The sequence below is a fragment of the Zymoseptoria tritici genome, chromosome 1 (assembly GCF_000219625.1).
Source record: "Zymoseptoria tritici IPO323 chromosome 1, whole genome shotgun sequence".
Lineage (NCBI taxonomy): Eukaryota > Fungi > Ascomycota > Dothideomycetes > Mycosphaerellales > Mycosphaerellaceae > Zymoseptoria > Zymoseptoria tritici.
Window position 1 is genome coordinate 4,425,533 of NC_018218.1, and position 20,349 is coordinate 4,445,881.

At 53.7% G+C, this 20,349-nt stretch overlaps 7 protein-coding genes across 7 annotated transcripts; 4 read left to right on the forward strand and 3 right to left on the reverse strand.

Moving 5' to 3' along the window:
* Window positions 1–2,476: 2,476 nt before the first annotated feature.
* Window positions 2,477–3,695, forward strand: MYCGRDRAFT_32500 (uncharacterized protein; the record flags this gene model as incomplete). Its single annotated transcript, XM_003856537.1, has 2 exons — window positions 2,477–2,822; window positions 2,875–3,695. 2 exons carry the CDS (start codon window positions 2,477–2,479, stop codon window positions 3,693–3,695), a joined length of 1,167 nt encoding a protein of 388 aa, XP_003856585.1.
* A 211-nt stretch (window positions 3,696–3,906) lies between these two features.
* Window positions 3,907–5,026, reverse strand: MYCGRDRAFT_66956 (uncharacterized protein; the record flags this gene model as incomplete). Its single annotated transcript, XM_003857055.1, has 4 exons — window positions 3,907–4,202; window positions 4,266–4,502; window positions 4,587–4,616; window positions 4,671–5,026. The coding sequence occupies 4 exons, from the start codon at window positions 4,972–4,974 to the stop codon at window positions 3,907–3,909; spliced, it is 867 nt and encodes a 288-aa protein (XP_003857103.1).
* A 353-nt stretch (window positions 5,027–5,379) lies between these two features.
* On the reverse strand, window positions 5,380–5,679 carry MYCGRDRAFT_19271 (uncharacterized protein; the record flags this gene model as incomplete). The annotated part of the gene is made up of 1 exon (XM_003857054.1): window positions 5,380–5,679. A coding segment is annotated over one exon (300 nt), but the record flags the coding sequence as incomplete, so codon positions are not given.
* A 1,105-nt stretch (window positions 5,680–6,784) lies between these two features.
* On the forward strand, window positions 6,785–10,881 carry MYCGRDRAFT_53902 (uncharacterized protein; the record flags this gene model as incomplete). The annotated part of the gene is made up of 1 exon (XM_003856538.1): window positions 6,785–10,881. The coding sequence occupies one exon, from the start codon at window positions 6,785–6,787 to the stop codon at window positions 10,871–10,873; it is 4,089 nt and encodes a 1,362-aa protein (XP_003856586.1).
* Window positions 10,882–11,441: 560 nt separating this feature from the next.
* Window positions 11,442–14,180, forward strand: RGP1 (reduced growth phenotype 1; the record flags this gene model as incomplete). Its single annotated transcript, XM_003856539.1, has 1 exon — window positions 11,442–14,180. One exon carries the CDS (start codon window positions 11,442–11,444, stop codon window positions 14,178–14,180), a length of 2,739 nt encoding a protein of 912 aa, XP_003856587.1.
* Window positions 14,181–15,172: 992 nt separating this feature from the next.
* MYCGRDRAFT_33779 (uncharacterized protein) lies at window positions 15,173–17,474 on the reverse strand (the record flags this gene model as incomplete). Its single annotated transcript, XM_003857053.1, has 4 exons — window positions 15,173–15,317; window positions 15,382–16,390; window positions 16,501–16,778; window positions 16,834–17,474. 4 exons carry the CDS (start codon window positions 17,472–17,474, stop codon window positions 15,173–15,175), a joined length of 2,073 nt encoding a protein of 690 aa, XP_003857101.1.
* A 1,225-nt stretch (window positions 17,475–18,699) lies between these two features.
* On the forward strand, window positions 18,700–20,191 carry MYCGRDRAFT_66970 (uncharacterized protein; the record flags this gene model as incomplete). Its single annotated transcript, XM_003856540.1, has 2 exons — window positions 18,700–18,889; window positions 18,942–20,191. 2 exons carry the CDS (start codon window positions 18,700–18,702, stop codon window positions 20,159–20,161), a joined length of 1,410 nt encoding a protein of 469 aa, XP_003856588.1.
* Window positions 20,192–20,349: the final 158 nt, after the last annotated feature.

Here is a 20,349-nt window from a genome sequence, read left to right on the forward strand (position 1 = left end):
CGCCTTCTTATAGGCTAGCTAAAAGAGCCGGAAGAAGTTACGCTTAGTTACTACTAACAGCCCTTTAGTCTGTTAAATAAAGCGTAATAATTTAGAACTATAGAGGCTAGCTAACGGACTAAAGAGACTAATATCGAGAGGTTGTAAGCGGTATGTTAAATAAGGTAGATAAACTGCTACGAAGATGCGATAGGCTATATAATACTCTAGGAATGCTATATTTACGTGCGAGCTATAGCTATTAATAACTAACAACCTATAGCCTCTATTAGCCTTCTGCTTCGTTATAGGCTCGAATACCTTCTATAGCTAGTAGAGCCTAAGGTTGTAGTTAGTCTAGCTATTTAGTAACGAAGTAAAGAAGGCACAATAGTTAGTATTGTCCGGATCGAAGTCCTATAGCTATAAAGACTAAATGTTACTAGTTACGGCCTTATATATTAATGCCGGAGGTAGATAGGTACTATTAGCGCAGATTGTAGCTATTAAAGTAATCTATTTACGACTGCCGTCTTGCATGTTACTAATAAGCCGCTCTAAGAGGTAGTGCTTCTTCGTAAAGATCCGGCGTGTCTTTTAAAGTATACTAATAAGGAAGCCCTTCTCGTCTATGTTGTAGGTATTATAAGGCTTAATATTATACTACTCTATCTTCCTCGTAAGTAGGTCGTAATACGCCTTAAATTGCCTTATAGAGTCTGCCTTCTTCCTATGTTTATCTAGTAGTTTAAGGTACCTCGAATCGATATCCTTCCTATACCTCTTAACGAACCGTAGTACCTATTTACGATCTAGAAGGACCTTTATAATATCGTAAACAAAGGTTAGAACTATTGCTAGTATCGGTAGAATGCCTCTACGTATAAGGGTGTCGATATAGGCTATAAGAGTGCGCTCTTGCTAGTATAATAATATTAAGTTATTCTTATCGCGTCGGGCGCGTAAATCGGTTAGCTTACGCTATCGTCTCGATAAAGTGCTACGGTGCACCTTATGCTTCGTCGCGATTTCCTAAATATTCTTTACCTTCGCATCTGTTAGCTCCTTTAATGCATCGTCGATCGGTGCTATAGTTGTAGTGCATTAATTCGTAGAAGTTTGGTCAAAATTATCGTTTTTAACGTTCTCGAAATTCGAGCGTGTACAGCGTAGCCCGTGCACAGCTTGGGCCTGTAGTCTACGGCACCCCCCTCATCACGACAAAGACGTCCATCACACTATATGAGAGATTCATTGTATGTCTGCCATCACAGACAAAAGGCTGGCCTGGATCGACAGCATTGCACGAAGACGCCCATCTATGAGAACTGACGATGCCAAAAACCCGGACGATGATGCCAGAGATCTAATATAAGACCTCAATAACAGTCATCGGCAGCACGCTATGTCTATGATAACGAAAGATTTGGAATGGCTCGGAGCGCATAAGCGACTACCTTTGTGGTCTCAATTACAATCGGACGATCACCGGATGCCATCATTCCATCAATGCTACACGGTCTACGATGGCCGCGTAGCCGTTGCGTGCGTTGTCTTGGAGATTTGCTCGACCTGCAGTGATGAGCACGAAATCGCTCTTCGAAAGGCGCGAGCGCACATCACTCCAGGCGGAAGCACTGGGCCCGAAACTCTTGTACCGAAAGTGCGATTTGGAATGTCACCAGAGCATGACTTTCGATCATCTCCACGTTACCTCCTTGTCGCGGACTGCTCTCCAGCAACAATTGACACGATAGCTTGCTGCTTTCACTTCACTCCTCGCAACTCCATGGCTCCGATGCTGCAGTCAGCGGATTGTGCTACATGTCATGCTGGAAATCGTACTTTTAGGCAAAAGACCACTTCGCGGGCCGGATCTGAACGTCATGGGTTTCAATGCTCTCAAAACACCTGCTACTCAAGCCCAACACACGGAGACTTTCGTGACATCAGTACCTGAGCTAAACACAAACCAAATGGCGTCCGCGCGATCCTTTCCCCACAGACCAGCTCAGCTGCGGGTCTAACTCCGGATGTAGGAGGTAGCTCCCAGACTCTTCGTCACATAAAGGTAACTCGAACATGCTTGAAGCTCGCGGCACTCGAAGCTGACATGCGCCGGACAATGCAGCTCGCCCGCCACGAAGACAACGACCGAGTCGACCTGCGGCAGTGTGCCCTTAGCCAAAATGTACGATTCAATCAGTTTGCACGACGCGGAACGTGTGGAAAGTTCATTGGACGGCCTCTGAGAGACTTTCGACTAAACTTGTCCATGATTTCCGGAATAAGGTTGCGTCTATTGACGAAATGAGGCTCCATTGTAGGTTCGCCTAACGTCATGCAGGTCTCCAGCTCCAAGGTACCGAATGGCACAAGCTCGTCGTTGGAGGCCGAGATTCTACTCCGTATATGAACGGAGGAGCCGCCGAGCCGTTGTTGACCGTTCGTCTCACCTCATACCTCCTCAGGCTTCTTCTCGTATTTCTCCCGCAGTATGAAGTCCTTCGCCGCCGCAGCAGTTGCTGCCTCTATCGTAGGCGTTGCGTCTGCAAGACAATGTCAGAACCTCACCGTTCCTGTCGTGATCACTGCCAGGAACGCCGTGTTCGACAAGGAGGCGTTGACTCCGAAGAACAACATCGATGTCACCAACATCATCTTGACGGGCACCCAACAAGGCCACAACGCGACGGCCGAAGCCCTCAAGGGTTACGCTGATGTCTCGGGAACGTATCACATTGCCGCGACCTACTGCGAGCCAGATTCAGGCACGCCCACGACGATTCAGATCTTGACCCACGGCATTGGCTTCGACCGCAGCTACTGGGATTTCTCGTACAGTAAGTCCAACACTGTCTTTGAACGATGTGTTCCGCACTGACGCCGACTCAGACAACTACAACTACTCTTACAACGCTCGCGCTGTCGATGAGCATGGCTACGCGACCTTTGCCTACGATCGCCTCGGAATCGGGCAGTCTTCCATCGGCGAGCCTGTCAACGAGATCCAAGTGCAGCTCGAGATCGCCGCCCTCAAGTCTCTGACTGAGGACATCCGCAGCGGCTGCATCGAGGGCGTCCCTGCCTTTCACAAGGTCCTGCACGCTGGCCACTCCTTCGGCTCCGTTCAGACCTACGCCCTGACCGCCATGTACCCGGACATCTCGGACGGCATCGTCCTTACAGGCTTCTCCCAGAACGGCACCTTCCTCCCCTTCTTCCAGCTCGGCGGCAATTTCGTCCAAGCCAACCTTAACTCCGCTCTGTCCAAGTACCCTGACGGCTACCTCGCGGCAGGCTCGCCATCCGGCGTGCAGACCAATTTCTTCTCTCCCGGGGACTTCGACCCCCTGCTTCTCCCAGTGGCATTCAAGACCGGCCAACCTGTAACGGTCGGCGAGCTGCTCACCATCGGAGGTGCCGCTGGAGCAGTCAACCAATTCAAGGGACCCGTCCTCATCATCACCGGCGAGCGCGACGTGCCGTTCTGCGGTGGCGACTGCTACAAGCCCCCAACGGGCTTCAAGTCCATCCCAGAGACCTCCAAGGCCATGTTCCCGGCCACCAGCAAGTTCGAAGTTCAAATCGTGCCAGGCGCTGGGCACGGACTGAACCTCGAGTACACCGCTCCGATGACATACTCTACCATCGCGACCTTTTTGGCGCAGAACGGTCTGGCTCCCAGCTCGTCGATGAGGACTCGTCGTGCTTAGATCGGAGACCTAACAGACTACCTAAGCAGCAAGAGATGGAGACGGTTGAGAAGTAAAGTACCCTCCTCTCTGACGATGGATGACTCGTTGTATGTATGCCAACACATACTGGCAATGATAATGTAATGAATTTGTCACACATCTACCCACTTGCACTTCGCCTACAATCAACCACACCTCGAGCCGAATACTAATTCAATCTCATTCACCGCTAAATCGCGGTATACCCTCCATCAACCGGCAAATTAACGCCCGTAACCCATCTCACATCCTCACTCGCCAAAAACAGCGCCACCCTCGCCACATCCTCCGGATCACCCATGCCACCCAGCGGATGCGCTCCGTCGATCTCCGCTTGCTTCACGGGGTCGTTCTGCAAGTTTTGCGTCATGGCTGTGCGGAGGAATCCTGGACAGAGGGAGTTGACGTGGATTCTGTATGGAGCGTAGTCGAGGGCGAGTTGTTTTGTGAGTTGGGTTATGGCGCCTTTGGAGGCGGTGTAGCTTGCTGTTTCACAAGTCGTTAGAAGCGCTGGTCGGAGAGAGGAGTGGCGGGGATTGGACAACGTACGAGTGTTAAAGTACGCCACCAGGCCCTGGATGCTCGCGGTGTTCACTATCCAGCCCCTTTCCTTGGAGTCGGGTGGAGGATCTTGCTTCAGCATTTGGATCAGAGCATATTTGCAGCAGAGAAAGACGGCTTTGGTGTTGATGGCGAAGGTCTTGTCCCAGTCGGATTCCGAAGTGAGGTGCAGGGGAAGGGGACTCGGATGCGTTGACTCGACCGATATACCGGCGTTGTTCATCACTGATGGTAGGGTGTGAGGAGAGTCAGTTGGCTGGGGGGAGAAGTGGATGAATCAATGGATCGATGGATGAATGTGGTACGTACTGATGTCAAGTCTTCCGAATACTTCTACGCCTGCACGAGGGTCTTAGTCCAACTCCCAAAGTTGGGTTCGCAAAGGATACTCACACCGTCCCACTGCTGCGTCCACCTCCCCAGCAACAGTGATATCCGCTCTCACGAAAACTGCTCTACCGTCTCCCAGCTCATTCTCGACTTCCTCCACGACACTCGTCCCGCCCTCAACACGATTGTTGAAGTCGTCTGCTTTGCCCGTGTGAGGGTTGGTCGCGTTGCGGGGCCGATCGTACAGGTCAACGATACAAATTCGGGCACCGGAGCGTGCAAAGAGGAGAGCTATTGCACGACCAAGACCGGAGGAGCCGCCCGTTATAAGGGCTACTCTATTGTTGAGTCGGGGAGGGTAGGACATCGTGGGAGGATGAGAGTAGGGAGAGTCAGGGATCGAAAAGTCGTGAAGAAAGTTTGGTGAGAAGTTTTGTACGGAAGGACGCAGGACTCGTGGTGAGCAAAACAGATGTGATGGAAGACCTGCCTGCCTGGGACGAACTGAGGCAACGAAAGGACAGAACGTGAGGTGAGGTAGCTCGAGTAGCTCTTACGAAGCTCTGCGGGCAACCTTTGGAGCTGCATGGAAGCTCCGCGAGTTCCGTGAACCCAGCGTTGGAGCGCCGTTTCGCGCATCGTAAGCTTCGACCAGCTTTCTCAAGTCATGCCAGAACCGCATCCAGCAACGACCGCATTTTGAGATCCTCGTTGCCACAGGTCACACCCTCCACTCACTCCCACCGCTTGCGCTCTCCTCCCTTTCGCCACCCTCCGCCAATCTCAAAGTCTCCTCCAGCACGCAAAATTCGCGCTCTAACATCTCCGCCCAGTTCTGCAAGTCGCCGACCTCCTTCACGCCCTTGGTCGCCTTGTCCAGTTCCTTCTGCCACTTGTCACTTTCCTTAGCCAGCGCTTTGGAGGACTTGAGGAGTTCGGATTCCTGTTTGGCGATGGCGGAGCTGTTGGCGTGTAAGTCCGAAGCACGCGTGAGGTATTTGCTGTCGTGGAAGCTGCCGGCTGAGGAGAGAGAGGCGAGAACTGCGGCGCGGGCTTCTTCTTGAGTGCGGGTCGGCGAGGGTGGGGCGGCGACTGCGGTGGCAGAGGAGGAAGAGACTGTCGTTGAAGATGGAGTTGCCATCGTGCCTCTGTTGATTTGGTTCGATCGAGGTGTTGGTTGCCGGACTCCGGAATGCCGGCATGTGCTGCCGTTTTGTAGAAAGTGAACTTCGCTCCTACCTATGAGACCCCACCAATACTTATGTATAGCTCCGATAGTGGGTGTCTTCCGGGCTCAAGGGAGGGTAGCGCCTGACGTGTCAAGCGCGTACCTGCAGTAGCGGGCTGTGCAAGTGGGCGAGGAGAAGAGGACGGGAGTTGAAGAAGATTTTGGTCGAACATTCCTTGATCAGGCACGGGAGGGAGAATAGGAGAAGGAGCAGCTCAGAAAGAAACGTGCTCTGAGATACCTTACTTAGCTCTGGCCTGGTCCGAAGACTGTCACCTTACTGCTTGCCGGGCGGCGCCATGCCATGCTTCGGTCTGTAGCGGTGTAAGCTTGCGTGGTGACGGGAGCTTCGACGGTAGATTGCTCCTTCCAGAAGATGGCGAGGGCGACGAACTACAGCCCAGGGAAATGCACCGCATATCGAACAAGTCTATATAGGGATGAAAGGACGACGTTGACGATGGATGTGGACCGAAGTTCTGCATGGACTCGGGAGGGCCGGGAGATGACTTTCTACCAAGCTGCGGTAAGAAACCACCTTACATCACCATCTCAATCGCCAATATTCATGGCAATCCACAGCGAGTGACAGTCCTCACGTCGACTCAGTCCTGCGAAACAAAGAGCGAGCCGAAGTTGGGCCCGATGCATCTCGTCCACGTGAGGCACAAGCATCTTCCTGTGGAGGACCCCGCCATGTCGGCCATGTGCGATAACATGCGTCTCGATAAGACTGCAGGTAATCGAGTCTCCTCTATAGGCCCGACAACATTCATCTTCTACTCCTCCTCGACCCTTGCTTCCTTCATGCATGCACATTGACTCTCCCTGCTCAGACTGCTCGAACACTTGACGGTACCTCCAGCAAGGTCTTCTCATCGTGTCGCATACCGCCCGCCACATATGAGTTGATCCAGCAGAACGTACCCTATATACTACAGGAGACATCATGGCTCCAGGCCTGATCGATCCTCAGCCCGCCGTTGAACCGACTCAGCGAACGGACCTCACATCAGTCACCTCAGAATGGACAGACGAACTCAGATTCTACCTGAACGGTACTAAAGTCGTCCTCGATACCGCCGACCCCGAGGTCACCCTCCTCGAATACCTCCGTGGAATCGGCTTGACGGGAACGAAACTAGGCTGTGCAGAAGGAGGATGCGGTGCCTGCACAGTCGTGGTGTCACAGTATAACCCCACCACCAAGAAAATCTACCACGCCTCTGTCAACGCATGTCTCGCACCACTGGTCTCAGTCGACGGCAAGCATGTCATCACAGTAGAAGGGATCGGAAATGTCAAGAGGCCACATCCGGCGCAGGAGAGAGTGGCAATGGGGAATGGCAGTCAGTGTGGATTCTGCACACCAGGGATTGTCATGAGCTTGTATGCTCTGCTGAGGAATACAGATGCTCCGTCAGAGCAGGAGGTCGAAGAGGCGTTTGATGGGAACCTTTGTCGGTGTACGGGTTATCGACCGATATTAGACGCTGCACAGACGTTCAGCAAAGTGTCAGGGTGTGGGAAGGCTAAGGCCAACGGAGGTGGTGGGTGTTGCATGGAGAAGAAAGGTACGGATGGAGCGAATGGAGGCGGGTGTTGTAAGAGTGGGGACAAGGACGATGATCAACCGATCAAGAAGTTTACACCGCCTGGCTTCATCGAGTACAACCCAGAGACAGAATTGATCTTTCCACCGGCATTGAGGAGGCATGAGTACAAGCCGCTGGCTTTTGGCAACAAGAAGAAGCGATGGTATCGACCAGTCACAGTGGAGCAGTTATTGGAGATCAAGAGCGTATACCCTTCGGCGAAGATCATTGGAGGCAGCACGGAGACACAGATCGAAGTCAAGTTCAAGGCAATGCAATATACAGTCTCTGTCTTCGTAGGCGACATTCCAGAGCTCAGGCAATTCACATTCGAGGATGACCATGTCGAGGTGGGTGGCAACATCACTCTGACCGATCTGGAGTTCCTCGCACTGGACGCTGCATCACATTACGGCGAGAGACGGGGCCAGCCTTTTACTGCCATCAACAAGCAGATCAGATACTTTGCCGGACGCCAAATTCGAAATGTAGGGACGCCAGCTGGAAATCTCGCAACAGCATCTCCCATCTCTGACTTGAACCCTGTTCTCCTCGCCACCAATGCGACCATTTTGGCAAAGTCTCTAGACAAGGTCACCGAAATCCCCATGTCCGACTTCTTCAAAGCGTATCGAGTCACTGCTCTCCCTCCAGACGCCATCATCTCCAGCATTCGCATCCCGGTCTTCCAAGAAAAGGGGGAGTACATGCGCGCATATAAGCAGTCAAAGCGGAAAGACGACGACATTGCCATCGTCAATGCAGCTCTGCGCGTCCACTTGAACGAGGAAAATTTCGTCCAAAACTGCAGTCTTGTCTACGGAGGCATGGCGCCGGTCACAATCGCCGCGAAGAACGCTGTGGCTTATCTCGAAGGCAAGAGGTTCACCGACCCGACCACGCTTGAAGGCGTGATGAACGCTCTCGAGCAGGACTTTGATCTCCGCTTCGGCGTGCCAGGTGGCATGGCGACCTATCGAAAGTCGCTCGCTCTGGGTTTCTTCTACCGTTTCTACCACGAGATCCTCCGCGAGCTGAATCCAGAAGGCGTTGAGATCGACCAGGACTGCGTTGACGAGATCCACCGTGAGATCAGCAAGGGCAAGAAAGACCACGATGCTGGACGAGCGTATGAGAAGAAGATCATTGGTAAAGAAGCGCCGCACGTCGCTGCATTGAAGCAGACTACTGGTGAAGCACAGTACACGGATGACATTCCTGTGCAGAAGAACGAGTTATACGGATGTATGGTGCTGAGCACAAAACCGCACGCGAAGATTCTGAGAGTGGATCCTTCAGCAGCGCTCGACCTCCCAGGTGTCGCCGACTATGTGGATCACACCGACCTGCCGACTCCAGAGGCGAACTTCTGGGGTGCACCGAATTGTGATGAGACTTTCTTCGCGGTCGATGAGGTATTTACTGCTGGCCAGCCCATCGGCCTGGTATTGGCGACTTCGGCGAAATTGGCGGAGGCAGGTGCGAGAGCTGTCAAAGTCGAGTATGAGGAGCTGCCAGCGATCTTCACAATGGAAGAGGCGATTGAGGCGAACAGCTTCTTCGACCACTACCACTTCATCAACAATGGGGACGTTGACAAAGCCTTTGCCGAGGCGGATCATGTCTTCACTGGTACTGCGCGTATGGGTGGACAGGAGCACTTCTACCTCGAAACGAATGCCTGCGTTGCTGTACCTAAGCCTGAAGACGGCGAGATGGAAATTTTCAGCTCAACGCAGAATCCTAGTGAAACTCAGGCTTACGTTGCGCAAGTCACGGGCGTCGCGGCGAACAAGATTGTCAGCCGAGTAAAGCGACTGGGAGGAGGGTTCGGCGGAAAGGAGACACGATCGATCCAGCTCGCTGGAATTTGTGCAATCGCTGCGAAGAAGACTGGACGACCCGTACGATGCATGCTCAACCGCGATGAGGACATTCTCACATCTGGACAACGACATCCATTCCTAGCTCGCTGGAAAGTTGCAGTGAACAAAGATGGCAAGGTCCAAGCTCTGGACGCAGACATCTTCAACAACGGTGGGTGGTCGCAGGATCTCAGTGCAGCGGTCGTAGATCGCGCAATGAGCCACGTGGATGGAGTATACAATATTCCCAACGTCTTCGTCCGCGGCCGCATCTGCAAGACCAATACCGTCTCCAATACTGCTTTCCGGGGCTTCGGCGGACCGCAGGGAATGTTCATCGCCGAGACCATGATGGAAGAAGTCGCCGACCATCTCAAGATACCAGTCGAGACTCTCCGCGAGATGAACATGTACGCTCCAGGTGACAAGACCCACTTCCGACAAGAACTCAAAGACTGGTACGTGCCCCTTATGTGGAATCAAATACGCGAGGAATCCTCGTGGGAAGCCCGCAAAGAGGCGGTCGCCGCCTTCAACGCCAAATCGAAGTGGAAGAAACGCGGCATGGCTCTCATACCGACCAAGTTTGGCATCTCCTTCACTGCGCTGTTCCTCAATCAAGCCGGTGCGCTGGTCCACATCTATCACGACGGCTCCGTGCTCGTCGCTCATGGTGGCACGGAAATGGGTCAGGGATTACATACCAAAATGACCATGATCGCCGCGGAAGCGTTAGGTGTGCCGGTGGAGAACGTCTTCATCTCGGAGACTGCGACCAATACCGTAGCCAACACTTCATCCACGGCAGCGAGCGCGTCGTCAGACTTGAACGGCTACGCGATCTGGAACGCATGCGACCAGCTGAACGAGCGACTGAAGCCTTACCGCGAGAAGCTGGGCAAGGAGGCAACGATGAAGCAGCTCGCGCACGCGGCGTACTTCGACCGCACCAATCTCTCCGCCAATGGCTTCTACAAGACTCCCGACATCGGCTACGTCTGGGGTCCCAACACTGGCCAGATGTTCTTCTACTTCACCCAGGGGGTTGCCGCTGCGGAAGTCGAAGTTGACACCCTGACTGGCGACTGGACCTGCTTGCGCGCGGATATCAAAATGGACGTCGGTCGCTCGATCAATCCTGCCATTGACTATGGACAAATTGAAGGTGCGTTCATTCAAGGGTTGGGCCTGTTCACGATGGAAGAATCACTTTGGCATCGAGCCTCGGGGCAAATTGCGACGAGAGGACCGGGCAATTATAAGATCCCAGGGTTCAGAGATATTCCGCAGGAGATGAACATCTCATTGCTGAAGGACGTGGAGTGGGAGAATTTGAGGACGATTCAGAGGAGTCGTGGGGTTGGAGAACCACCGTTGTTCATGGGGAGTGCGGTGTTCTTCGCGATCAGGGATGCTTTGAAGGCGCAGAGGAAGGACTATGGGTTAGAAGACGAGGTTCTGAAGTTGGTCAGTCCCGCGACAGTCGAGAGGATCAGGGTCAGTTGTGGGGATGATATTGTGAAGAGAGCGATGGTGGAGCCGCAAGAGGGTGAGAAGAGCTTTTTCGTGGCGATCTGATTGGAGTGGAGGGAGAGCATTAGGAGGCGCATCATGATGTTCAGAAGGGCATGGCACTTGATGGTGCATTTCAGTAGTTGGACCAGTATGACGGCGTGGCCAATTCAGTGTGTGTGCTCTGATCTCCCTGTGCAATTGAGAAAGACCTCCTGAATATGCATGCTCGTATTTCTCGTATCCGGAGCGGCACTCCTTCCGCGGACCGACGTAACTGCCAATGTCGCATTCATTCGCGTACTTGCTACATCCTTACCACTGCTTTACCATTGATCGCGTTGGAGGAGAAGGACGAAATTGGGTGGAAATGACAGTCCGGCTCCAAGGATAACCACGAGGATATTTTGCACGCACTGGACTGGACTCGATGGAGCATCCACCAGGACGACGACCCTAACGACTTTCGAAGGGCCTGTCAATGATCGACCGAGCAGACGAGCAACCGTATTCAAGTACCTTTTGGGCCCGTGGAGCGCGTGATTACTCAAAAAGTCCACAACGAACCACGGTCAATGTCTAGTATCCTCCGGACAACCGTCGACGGCACCTTCCCTGACCTCACGCCAATGCGATGCCTCCATTCTCCAGGTCCAGCTCGAACGCCAACACGAACTCGAATCTCCACACATCCGTCACATTCACATCACCTGCCATCTATGCCGGCGAAGAGATCGAATGCATCATCACTTTCCGGAATGTCGCGAGACCAAAGGGTGAGAAGACAGAGGGCAGGGAAAGAGGAGCAGGCAACGATGGGCTGAGATCGGGCACTTCGACTCGCACGCACAGTCGAATGCCGTCTGTGGCTGCGAGTCGGGTCTCCTCAAGAGGAGGGGTTGTAGCAAGAGGTGGGCACAATAAGTCGGCCTCATTGAATGTGGTTGTTTCAGGGAGTTCTCATGCAGGGACACATTCGCGGACGGCCTCGATCACGCCCATGGGTCCTCCACCTCTTCCAGGCACAAATGCTGCGAGATCAGGTAAACCAGCTGGAGGTCACGCACACGGGCGATCCTTGTCCATCATCTCCATGAACAGCGAAGGCCGACTCCCAATCCATACCTCCAAGTCGACGTCTCTGCTCCAGTCTCCGACTCAACAACGGCCAGGAAGGTCTCACACCCGGAGTGCCAGTCTGCAATATCCTCCTAGCAGAAGTCCAACAAACCAGGGCCTCCAACCCGCTCCGAGAAATCCTTCGCCGTTATACGAGGCTACTACCCCTCCTGCGTTGGCCGAGACTTCGCAGCCAATATCGCTGAGGCCGAATAGGAGACGGCCGGGAACGATGTCAGTAGGAAGCACGCCGCAGATAGGGACAAGGCCAGCAGCGGGTGGGAGGAAAGTGTCCAATGGTGGAGGAGAGGGAATGAACTCGTTCAGATTTCCAGCGGACAGCACCAACCCTACAGCGATCTCGGAGACTGAGTCGCGGCCGAAGCCCGTACGAACACCGTCTACGATGCATTCGGGTCAGAATCGATCGTACTCTCCTCCATGGGCTGGTGGAGTACCTCAAAGCGCGATGAACCCTTTGACGAGAGTCATGTCAGCCAACTCACAAGACGGCACACCGCGTACCAGCAGCGAGTTCTATTCAATGAGCAACCACAGCGACGAGACTTTGTTCTCGGAGATCGCCACGCCGCAAAACTATCATGGCCAACAGCAGCAGGGAAGACTATTGCCGAAGAACACTGCTACACATTCCCAACAACTATCCAGATCGCTCTCCACGAGAAAAACATTCTCCTCTGAACCGCAGACGCTGATGATGGCATATGTCCAGACGATGGGCCACTTCACGCTCGATGGGAGTCTCGTCAACACCGCACCATTCGAAGAAGTCAAGCGGAAAGGTGTACAAGGTGGCGGGGGCGTTGTAGGTGTCGAACGATCAAAACGTAGCTCAGGCCTCTTTGGAGCGCTGAGTTGGGGCAACATTGGCGAGTCGTTGGGAGGACTGCTCGGTGGAGACGAAATGAGCTCCATGGCACAGATGAAAGCCAGTGTGGGATCCAAGACGATCCCTCTGCTGAGCACGCCGCAGAGCTTGTTATTCGTTGACTTGCGACTCGCTCCTGGTGAGAGCAAGAGCTTCAGCTATCGATTTGTGTTACCGAGAGGTCTCCCGCCGACGCATAAAGGAAGGGCGATGAAAGTGTCATACTTCTTGTCGTTGGGCGTGCAAAGGCCAGAAGGACAGCAGGTGAAGACTTTAGAGATCCCATTCAGAATGCTGGGGAGCTACGACTCGCGCGGAGACACATTAGGCCACGATCTGATGTCGCCATATGTCCTACTCCAAGATGCAGCACGCACACATGTACTCAGTCCAGACGCAGTGACACCCAACGGTCGGCCAACACCAGAAGCCCAGCGCAAACTCAAAGCCGCTGCAACCAAGAAATCCAGATCACCCCAACAGGGCCTTGAAGACTTCCTTCGCTACACCGAACGACTACTCGACACCCCTTCAGACATTCACGGCGCACTTCTCTCCCCTACCTCACCATCCTCCAACTCCGGCATACCATCTTCCTTCCCTCTCCTCTCCCGCCAAAACTCTTCCGCAGACGCCACCCCCTCCACAATCCGCGAGGCAATCGACCTCGCCATCCTCCGCTCCAACTTCGCTACAACCACGTCGTCCCCATCACCATCTTCCTCTCCCTCCTCCCCTTCCGAGCGCCAGCCCACCACTCCCGCCGCAGCCGCCAACCGCTTCAACATCTCCCGCAACACACACCCGGTAGCAGTCCTCACGCTGCTCCGGCCCGCCTACCGCCTCGGCGAATCCGTGCTCGGAACTCTCGACTTCACCGCCCTGCCGTCCGCCCAAGTTTGCTACGCTGTCAACCTCACCCTCGAGTCGTCGGAGATCATCGACTCCAGTCTCGCGCTTCGCAGTTCCTCGAGCGTTCTCCGCGCTACGAGGAAGATCCACGCGGCGCAGAGTGTGAATACGTTGTTTTCGCGACGGGTGGCGTTTAGTCTGGCGGTGCCGGCGGATGTTGCGCCGGGATTCGAGACGAGTGGGGTTGGGGTGAGGTGGAGGGTGAGGGTGGAGTTTGTGGTGGGGAGGGAGAAGGTGAGGGTTGAGGAGGAAGAAGAGGGTGGAGGAGATGATGAGGAGGATGGAGAGGATCATGGACTGTGGGAGACGGTGGGCAAGGATGAAAGAGGGGTCGTGAGGATTGCGAGGGAGAGGCTGGGAGCTGAGGAGTTTGGGATTGAGGTTCCGATCAGGGTGCTGGGTGCTGTGGGCGTTGAAGCAGGCAATGGAGAGGGCGGTGGGTTTGTGGGATGAGTGAACAAGAGGGTGGGAAGACTTACCAAGTCGTGTCTCGGATTCGAATGGACAGGCGAGAGAATTTGGTGAGATTGTATATACAGCATCGTCGTCGAAGACACGTGCAAGGACGAACATTTCAAAACATAGGAGCGACTCAAACCTCAGAGAAGACGAGCTTAGCGGCATCAAATAAACGACCGTGGTTGAGAGGTCATCCACTTCTAGTCGTACAGAATGCTAAGAATGGGTATACCACAGCCGTCGCCTGCCACTCCTCACTCCTTTTTCATCCTCGCTGTATCAAAATCGAAGCAGGTACTCGACAACATCTCCGATGCGTCCCATCGAACAACCGAAAGACGTACACTGATCCCGAAAGTCGTACAAATGCCGCGCCATATCAAATGCCCAAATGAAAAAACTCCACGCCGCCGGATTCATCCCATGGAAATGCTCATCATACAAATGCCGTCTATTCCTCGCACACTGCTGAAACGTCTTTTTCTCCTTTCTGGCAATCATTCTTTTCGCCATCGCGCCTGTGTCTGATGCCAATGCAAGGTCTCTGGCCTTGTGTGTCAGTTTTTCTGCATTTCCCACGTCTGTTGATCATCGCTCCTTTCTGTTCTCTGTCTGCCGGTCACTTGGAGCCGGGTGCACATCAATTCCACTGTCACTTCTCGACTCTTCTCGCTTCTCCCGAGAGATGCTGTAACTCTGGATCCGGCATTCAGCTCCCTTGAGCCCGCCACTTCGGTCATCTCCGCTCGTCCTGTTCGAGAGTCGCCGTCTGTTCCAGCTCCGGATCCTGGTGTCTCCTTCCAACCAACTGCCCTTCGCAGATGAGCGACCCTGGGTACGGCTGATTCTCCAATGCTTCCATGTTCAATCATGCCTGGACTACACTCGGCGCGACCTGATCCAACTGGGGTGCTTCGTGACGGCCTCGGTCTGACCCATGACTTTTCCTCATTCTTATCGCCTTTCGTATCTTTCCCAGTCATTACTCACTCCCACCAATGCCTCGTGGGCGCCTGTCTCGACCTCTTGACGACCGGCATTCTCCTTTCCTCCTCTCGCTTGTTCATCTTCGTGTCCGCCTTGCAATTATGCATGAACGAATTCTGTGGGAAGTCGAAGCCCGCTTGTTCCCTGCATCAACAACCCATTAGCATACACACGTCCTGTTCGAGACTCATCCTAGTTGCCAACTCACCAATGCGTCATGTTTTGATTCGCGTACGGAACCGGGTGTTCGGCGATATACTGCGTCGTCGGGTATCCGGCCGGGTCACACGTCAACTCTCCATCTTCGTCCTGATAGATGCGAATGTAGTCGATCCTCATGGTCGCCGGCAAAAGGGGCATTAGACCGGTCAAATTCAGCGCCGAGAAAGAGTCACTCATTCCAAAATTGGCGATGATGGACATCGGCTCCTGGGAAATTACTCTCTGTCCGATGTTTCCGTTCGGCCCAAGCGCGTTGCCAGTGACTTTCCACGTTTTGTCGTCGCCTACGTACCAGGTGATATACCCATCTCCACCAGGTTCGTATTCGAAGGCGTATGTCTGATAAGCATTGCCGTTGTACCAATCGTTGTTGAGAGCCACGAGAGCGGAGACGGCTTCTTGGTAGACACCTCCTTGGTATGCATTGGCTTTGGCGATGGAATGGTCGTAGATTTCCATCCAATCCGCATTGGGTTGCCAGAAAACGTCGAAGGGAGCGACTTGGAAAGACTGCGAGGCGGAACCGATGGCGTTCTGGAGAGGTGGGGTGAGGTATTCGACTGAGGCTTCGATGGCGTCAATCTCAGGAGCAGAACGTGAGTTGCCTGGAGAAGGATGGTCGGCGTTGGAGCAGGTACATGCTGGGAGACGCATGCCCGGGAGGTAAGAGAGGCCGTCTGGATCGGATTGATTGGGAGTGATGCCCGGGTCGCATTTATCGTGGTAGGAGTAAGGCCACATACCGTCCGTGGTGGCGGCGTAGCCTGGTCGACCGAGATTGCCCATAGACCAGAAACCCGGCCAGAAACCGATCGTGTCGCCCCGGCCGGGAAGCGAGATACTGGCTTCGAGATATCCTCCCTTGAAGCACAGTTTGTTCCAGGATTGTAGCATTCCGGAGCGGTAGTTGAGGTCGTGATTGGCAAAAGCGTCGAATTTGAGGTTCAGGACGCCATCAGAAGTGACGACTGCATCAGGATCGTACCATTCGAGGTCTTGACTACATGTTAGTGGTGTTGAGGAATGGGAGAGGGGTTCGCTAGCTTACCCATCTGTTTGAGAAGTCAGCATTTGCGATTCGTGAGAGCGAGACTGGGATGAAGACTTACCGTTACGCCGTACCAAAAGTCCATGGCCTGGAAGAAAGGGTCATCTCCGTCGTAAAATGTCCTTCCTGCATCATTGAACTCATCACTGAAGACCAATGTCTGCTTCTTGCCGTTGTCGCCTGTCCGTGATTTGACACTGTCCGGCGTGTCTGGGTCGACCAAACCTGTTCGAATATTCTTGAACAACGGAAACTTTTCATTGAGACACATCGGATCGGCTTCACAATTGTAGCCCTCCGGATGTGCGTCCTTGATGGCTTTCTGGACGAACGTTCTGGGAGTGTGTCAGCTGGACGTTCAATTCCGCCAACTCGCGTGCGCAAACTCACAATATCGGATATCCGATGAACAGCACCAATATTCCAATCGTGATGAACAGCAATCCTCCCAGGTTCACCATACCTCTCTTACTCCACATTTCCGAACAACTCAATCTGCCATCCTTGTCATTCGGATCAGGGTTATGCATGTAATCGTCCTTCTCGACATCTTCCGGGAAGAGCAACAGACCCGCAGATGGCAGGATGTTATACTTCTCGCTCACCGTCTGCGTGTTGACATCCTCATCACTCCCTGCTCTTGACGGCGCTCGAGAATCATCAAATGGCGACGCAAACGGGCTCTGTAACCGACTGTCACCACTCTCTATTGACCACGAACTCCTCCTGCTGTCGCTCATCGTGGGAAATGCAGCATTTCGCATGGGACTTCGACTCGGGCTGCGACTCGCACTGGGGCTTGCGGATTCATCGCGAAATCTCCCTCTGCCGTTGGTCGAAGGTGGAAGGAGACGTTCCGCGGATTCGGTCGGTCCTTGTGATGAGTACACGGCGCTGCGACTGAGTGCGGTCCGTAATGCGGAGGGTTGTGCGAAGGATCGGGAGGTTTGGCGACTTGAAGGAGCGGGAGGGAGTGGATGTGGATTCGAGGTCGTCGATGGGTGCGAGGTGGGATTCGTGTTGTGCGACATGTCGAGGATGTCGTCCGTATTGGAGTTGAGTCGGACGTGTGGACGATTGTAGCGATCGGGCGGCGACGCGCCATTTTGATTCATCGCTGGAGTGTTTGAGCCGTGTTGATATACAGTTAGAGGCCGTTGCTCTGCGTGAAGGGATCCGAGGCGGGTGGTACGGGAATGGCTGTTGTGGTCGTATTGCAGCAAAGGTCCGGCCTCGCGCTAAATGGTCGGCAGACAGGGCGAGGGGTGGACTGAGATGTCAATGTCTCTCATGAGGAGAATGTCGTCGCGGACGGGAGTGTGTGAAAGACGAGACGCAAGACAAGACAAGATCAGGCTAGACGAGAAGAACAGTTCTGATAGAACGAGGCATGGGACCATGGGTGTAGGGTTGGTGGTTGGTTCGCCGTTCATCCAGGAGGGAGTCTAGGGTCCCTCGTCTCTATGCGGCCCTGTGACCGTTCAAGCTTTCACTTCTCGAGATTGAGATATCCACTTGCCGAAGCGGTGATCACATGCATGTTGATAGACGGCTGCTCCTTGGTCTATACAATTGACGACAGACAGTTCGTGAACTACTAGGCGGCCGAAGGAGTCTTTATACATTTCCTCTCAAGCTTCATCGACAAATCACAACAAACCTACAGCAGACAGAGTTAAGCTCGCGCACTGATGTGATCGCCACGAAATCCCTCCCGAGGCGCGTCGTCCCGCCCGGCTTGCGTAACTTAAGGTACTCCGTATGCTTTCCGCCATTCATTCGGCTCTCGACTCTCCGGTGGGTGCGAGTGGACATTTTTAGAACGGCCAAGAAAGAGAGAGAAAGTCGCAATTGAAGAACATCGCACATTCCTGCCGTATCTCCAGTAGGCTACTCGCTTGGACAATACATCGAGCCGCATAGCGCTGTTCCACGACATCTGCGAGTCGAAACTCCAAGGCTTCGAGGACCAGGACCAGGACCAGGGTGCAAAGCCGATAAGCTCATGCTGGCCTTCCACGCAGGAACCAGGACAGTAAGCACAAGCCGGCCTCTGGCTCGACCCGACACGAAAAGTATCAAAGTCTCTCTGCAACACCACGCCAAAAACTCCAACAGCTTCATCGTCTCTTCTCATTCTGTCCTAATCCAGTAAAGTATAGCCGCGAACAAAAACAATCAGCCATTCTGCGCCGAGAGGAGTACAAGTCCGGGCATTAGAAAAATCTTTGACGCAGCCGGCGCACATCAGTCAGGATGGAGGAGGACCGTGCCATTTCCGATCTGGGGCCAGATGTGGTTGTTGATGGAGATGTCGAGGCCGAGGCCGTTCCGAAAGTTCCCAAACGACGATTCATAGGGAGGAAAGCTGCCGATGCCAAAGCTGCAGCCAGAGCGGAGGCAAATGGCAATAATGCCACGATCGAGGAGAGTGGTGCCGTGCAGGGTGAGATATCTAACAACTTCACATCTCTCCTCAACATACTAACAACATACAGTCGCCCCTCGAAGACGACCCGCCCGAGCACTGAACAACGTTCCCGACTCGATCCTCCACGACCCGGAAATCAACCACGCCATCTCCCTCCTCCCCTCCAACTACAACTTTGAAATCCACAAGACAATTCACCGTATCCGCACCTCAAATGCCACCAAAATCGCCCTACAAATGCCCGAGGGTCTCCTCCTCTTCGCCACCACCATCTCCGACATCCTCACCACCTTCTGCCCCAACACCTCCACCCTCATCATGGGCGACGTGACCTACGGCGCCTGCTGCATCGACGACTACACTGCTCGGGCCCTCGGCTGCGACCTCCTTATCCACTACGCCCACTCCTGCCTAATTCCAGTCAACGTCACCAAAATTCAAACCCTCTACGTCTTCGTGGACATTCAAATCGACGTACCACATCTCCTTGCCACCATCTCCCGCAACTTCCCAACAGGAAAGACCATCGCAATGGTCGGCACCATTCAATTCAACGCCACACTACACGGCACGGCAACCCAACTCCGCTCCGCCGGCTACAACATCCTCATACCACAGATCACACCTCTGTCTAAAGGCGAAATCCTCGGCTGCACTTCACCCCATCTTTCCAAAGACCAATCCATCGACTGCATCCTCTATCTAGGCGATGGACGTTTCCACCTCGAATCTGCCATGATCCACAACCCTCACCTCCCGGCATATCGCTACGATCCTTACTCTCGTCGTCTCACTCACGAAACTTACGATCACGACACTCTTCTCCACGACCGCTCTCTTGCTTTGACACAAGCCCGGAAAGCGAAGAAGTGGGGTCTCATTCTTGGCTCACTCGGGCGGCAGGGAAACCCACATACTATGTCTCTCATCGAATCACATCTGCGGGATAGAGGAATAACATGGGTCAATTTATTACTGAGCGAAATCTTCCCGGGCAAATTGGCGATGATGAATGATGTCGAGTGCTGGGTGCAAGTCGCGTGTCCGCGGCTGAGTATCGATTGGGGGTATGCATTCCCTAGACCATTGTTGACGCCGCATGAGGCGTTGGTTGCGTTGGGAGTGAAGAAGTCATGGGAGGTAGAGAAAACGAAGGTGGGAGAGACGGGAGAGAAGGGCGTGTATCCGATGGACTTTTATGGGAGGGAGGGATTGGCGAGGGTGAAGGAGGAGGATGTGCCGAAACGGAGAGAAATAGGCGCGAAGGTGGTGGAGGCCGTTGCGTGAGAGCACACAAGCATCATAAGCTACATATTTACAGGGAGCTTTCACTTCCCATCGTCTGGCACATGCCGAACGCGTTGCACATCTATCTTGCATCCCGTCCACCTCGATGTTGCTGACTCATCACGATATATCTTGGCGCAGTCTGTCAAGTGAACGTTACGATGCCATCGCCTTCGCGAATATGACAA